We start from the raw sequence: 4,320 nt of genomic DNA on the forward strand, positions 1-4,320 counted from the left end.
CTGGTCAATAGCACCAACTTGTGATTTACTGCAGAATATCCTGCTGTCAAAATTTTAATTTTAGACATTAAAATTGGGGGTGAAATGTTAACAAAAAGCAAAACTCCTTTGACAGAATTTTTCTCTAAACTATGATTAACTATGAAGAATGCATCCTTCTGTGGTGGAGCTGTTGAGACAAGCATCACTGGTAGCCCAGGCTAGCCTCAAACTTCCAACAATCCTCTCTCTCCGTGGCAATCGTAGGTTTGAGCAACCATTTCAGGCAAAAATGTATGTTATGGCTCTAAAAATCCCTGGAACCAATGAAGTAAGAATTAAACCATTGTTTTATATGGCTTTTTGATAATTCTGTGTATCTGTTTTCTTTTAGTTTGACTCAGTATTCATTCCTACAAAGGAAGCCCTAAACATTCAAGTCTGAAGTGTGAGAGCAGTATAAACATGAGTCAGACATACTAATGAGTCAATCAGCTTGTTGGGTTTTTTTTCTTTTTTTTTTTTATAGACAGGGACTCTCATGTAGCCCAGGCTGGCTTAGAACTCACAATCCTCTCGCCTTCATATTCTACATTACAAGCCCCCATGCCCAGCTTAAACCAGCTCCCCTCTACACTGAAATATTTGTGAGTTTTTTAAAAATATCATTTTAAAGTTCTATTGAAAGCATTTTAGATGTGTAGGAATAAAATGTGGTCAAAAGAACTTTCAGGTTCAGCCCGCTCACAGAACAAGCTGCTGCTGTACTTGTTTGGGATGGGTCTCGCTATCATGCCACCTGCTCTGTGATGCTTTAGATTAAGGGCAAGTGCTGCCAAGCTTCCTTAAAATTAAAAATTTGCTCTGTTTTGTGAGAAACAGTTTTCCTCTATGGCCCAGGCGGGCTTGCTACTCTGTAGCCTACGTTCATCTCTAACTTCTAGTTCCTTCTGTCTCACCCTTGTGATTACTGGATTATAGGTCTCCACTATTCCCATCTTAAAATGGAAATTAAGTTTGTTGGTAACTTGATATATCCCAGGTTTGTAGGACAATAACTGACTCTTCATTATATCAACTATCTTAAAGGGCAGGCAACTGTCTAAAAGACGTCCATCAAAACTTTCCTTCTACCCACGTGGCTGCACGTGTAACCATTTAGCAGCCTCCTCTTCTCCTGCACGTTTGAAGTGAGGTGTGGACATCTTCTAACATGACACATAATGAAGATACACTGTCTCTCTGACACAGACCGGCCTCAACCTCATGGCACCCTCTCCCACCTCAGTCTCCTGAGTGAGTACAGGTATGAGCCATTTATGCTAACAGATACAATATTTTATCAGAAGAGAGAAAATTAACATTTCTGTATGTAGTGCTGGGTATTGAATCCATACATGCTAAAAACACACTCTACCACTGAGCCACACTCCAACTCAAGGTTAAATTTTTATAGCAATTTTTCTGTTGTCAATTGTATTTTAACTAAGCAAGTTAACTCTGTAAATAGTCTACTCCACTGAATAAAAATGACTTTGGAAAAGAAGGGGTAAAACAGGCAGCTTAACCGCGACATTTAAAAAACCGCACTATTACAGCATGACAGCCAGTGTCTCCGAGAGGCTTTGACATGCAATGCTGTGACGCTACACTGTAACTGGGCGAGTAGTTCTAGAGTAGCCTGCAGAAAGAGTCCACGCTCCCAGCCTTCAGCTTGGAGAACAGCTCCTGCTCCCGGCCTTGGGAGAGGGGCTCAAGGAGAACCTGTCCATTCTCAGAGCTAAAAAAGCAATGTCTAATTCCTCTTTAACTCCGTTCTTCTTTCATAGCTTCTCTTTCGTTTTTCTTTGACTGCCATCCAGGCTCCAAACAGCAGAGCTTCCAGAGACACAACAGTTTCCACTCATACAAACAAGTGCATCTTGTGGAAGACACACAGAGAACGAAGGCATTTTTACAGAAGAGTAATAAATCTTACAATCAAACAGTGCTGATGTTGCGTCAGCAGCCCTGCTCACACTGCAAATTACCTGGAAGGGCTCGAGAGAAGTCTGGCCTAAGGGTTCGTGCAATTTATCATAAGACTGTAGAATCTCAAGCACAGGTTAAGTTCAAACATGAAAGATTTCCTAAAAGACAATAATGAAGGAAGACCTTTCTCCTCCTAAGTTAAAAATCACAGAACAAATCAGACTGTACATTACCAAGCCCAGATGGATCACAGGACTCTTATCACAGACACCCGCACACCAGAGAGCACACCATTCCACAAAAATGATTTCTACTTTTCATTTCTAACTGTCTATGGCTATCAATTTAGTCGGGCCTGGGGCTGCTTTTTACAGGGAGGGGGCCTCCCATGGCGCACAATGTGCTTTTCTAAACTGTCCAGAATGGCTACAGCAATCTGCTGGACGTAGGGGTCTGTCTGCTCATGCTCTTTGATGTTGTACAAATGCTGCAGTCCTCCTTCTTCAATCAGCATGCTGCAATACCTTGAAGCTGAAAGAAAACATGACATTTCTCTTAAAATATTTTTGTTTTGAAGTTATCCCACAAACCAAACAAATTCTCCAGAGCTTAAAACAAAACAAAATACATTAAAGGCCAGGCATGGTGGTACATGAAGTATATCTACATACTAAAGACTCTGTCAAAAAAAAAAAAAAAAGCTGGGCGATGGTGGTGCAGGCCTTTAATCCCAGCATTCGGGAGGCAGAAGCAGGCGGATCTCTGTGAGTTCGAGACCAGCCTGGTCTACAGAGCTAGTTTCAGGAGAAGGCTCCAAAGCCACAGAGAAACCCTGTCTAGAAAAAAAAAAAAAAAGAGAGAAAGAGGATGGATCTCCGTGAGTTCAAGGCCAGCCTGGTCTACAGGAGCTAATTCCAGGACAAGCATCTACCTCTATTAATCTCTTTATTTCTTTGAATTCAGGAATCTTAAAAAAAATTATTCTTATTATTTTATGTGTATGGGTATTTTGTCTACTTCTCTACATGTATGTCTGTGTATCCCTTTTATGCCAGGACCCAGCGAAAGGCAGAAAAAGGTATCAAATCCCCTGGAACTGGAGTTACAGATGGTTGAATCACTATGTGGATGTGAGAATCCCAAACTCAGATCCTCCGGAAGAACAGCTGGTGCTCTTAACTGTTGAGCCACTTAGCCCAGCCTTTTGTTTTGTTGAAACAGGTTTCTCTGTGTAGTCCTGACTGTCCTTGAATTTGCTCTGTAGGTCATGCAGGCTTTGAACTTAGAGTTCCACCGGCCTCTGCCTCAGGAGTGCTGGGATTAAAGGCGTGTGCCACCAGGCCTGGCTACCCAGTTTTTTTTTAAATGTGCCTATTTCTTTCTTTCTTTCTCTTTCTGATTTGTTTTTCTTGTAAGACATGGTCTTGTCATGCAGATCAGACTGGCTCTAAACTTTTTTTGACCCTATCTCATCTTCTTTAGTGGTGGAACATAAGTGTGCCACCAAGCACACCTGCCACACTTTGGAAGGATTCACTTAATTCGTAACAAGACCTAAATCTCTTACTCTATATTTTAAGTGTCGTGGGCCTGGGAAAATGGTTCAGTGGGTACAAGGGTTTGCTGTCCAAGCACGAGAGCCTGAGTTCTAATTCTAGAACCCACATAAAAAGTCAGGCATGGCGCCGGGCGGTGGTGGTGCACGCCTTTAATCCCAGCACTCGGGAGGCAGAGGCAGGCCTCTGTGAGTTCGAGACCAGCCTGTTCTACAAGAGCTAGTTCCAGGACAGGCTCCAAAGCCACAGAGAAACCCTGTCTCGAAAACCAAAAAAAAAAAAAAAAAAAAAAGTCAGGCATGGCCATGTATGTGTGCATGCAATTTCAGCTTTATGGGAGGAGAAAGGCCAGTTCCATTAAATCCCTGGCTAGCCAACCTACCCAAAACAGCAAACTTTTGGTTCAGTGAGAATAAGGCAGAAGGCAAGAGAGGAAGACACCTACACCCTCCTCTGGCCTTTGAATGTCTATGTATGGGGGCATGTACACACAAAATCATGTGTGTATCTCTCACACACAGAGAAACACACACGTGCACACACACACTTGCAAGTAAATGTACTTAAAAATCAGTGCAGCCAGAAGTCATGGAGCATCCCTTTAATCCCAGTACTTGGGAGGCAAACAGGTGGATCTCTGTCAGTTCAAGTCCAGCCTGGTCTATATAGTAAGACCTATTTCAAACAAAACAGAAAACAGTCGTATATACACTTTAAAAATTGCTTTTGAGCTGGGTGTGGTGGCACCTTTAACCCCAGCACTCAGGCAGAGGCAGGCAGATCTACATGAGTTCAAGGCCAGTCTGGTGTACAG

General features: G+C 42.5%; 1 protein-coding gene across 1 annotated transcript in view; it reads right to left on the reverse strand.

Moving 5' to 3' along the window:
- Positions 1 to 493: 493 nt before the first annotated feature.
- Zyg11b (zyg-11 family member B, cell cycle regulator) overlaps positions 494 to 4,320 on the reverse strand; it is a 53,646-nt gene continuing 49,819 nt past the window's right edge. The window contains exon 14 of the mRNA XM_005353545.3: positions 494 to 2,481. Within this exon, the coding sequence (XP_005353602.1) occupies positions 2,291 to 2,481 (191 nt within the window). The 3' untranslated portion in view covers positions 494 to 2,290. The remainder of the gene's footprint in view (positions 2,482 to 4,320) is intronic.

The sequence above is a fragment of the Microtus ochrogaster genome, chromosome 10, assembly GCF_000317375.1.
Source record: "Microtus ochrogaster isolate Prairie Vole_2 chromosome 10, MicOch1.0, whole genome shotgun sequence".
NCBI lineage: Eukaryota > Metazoa > Chordata > Mammalia > Rodentia > Cricetidae > Microtus > Microtus ochrogaster.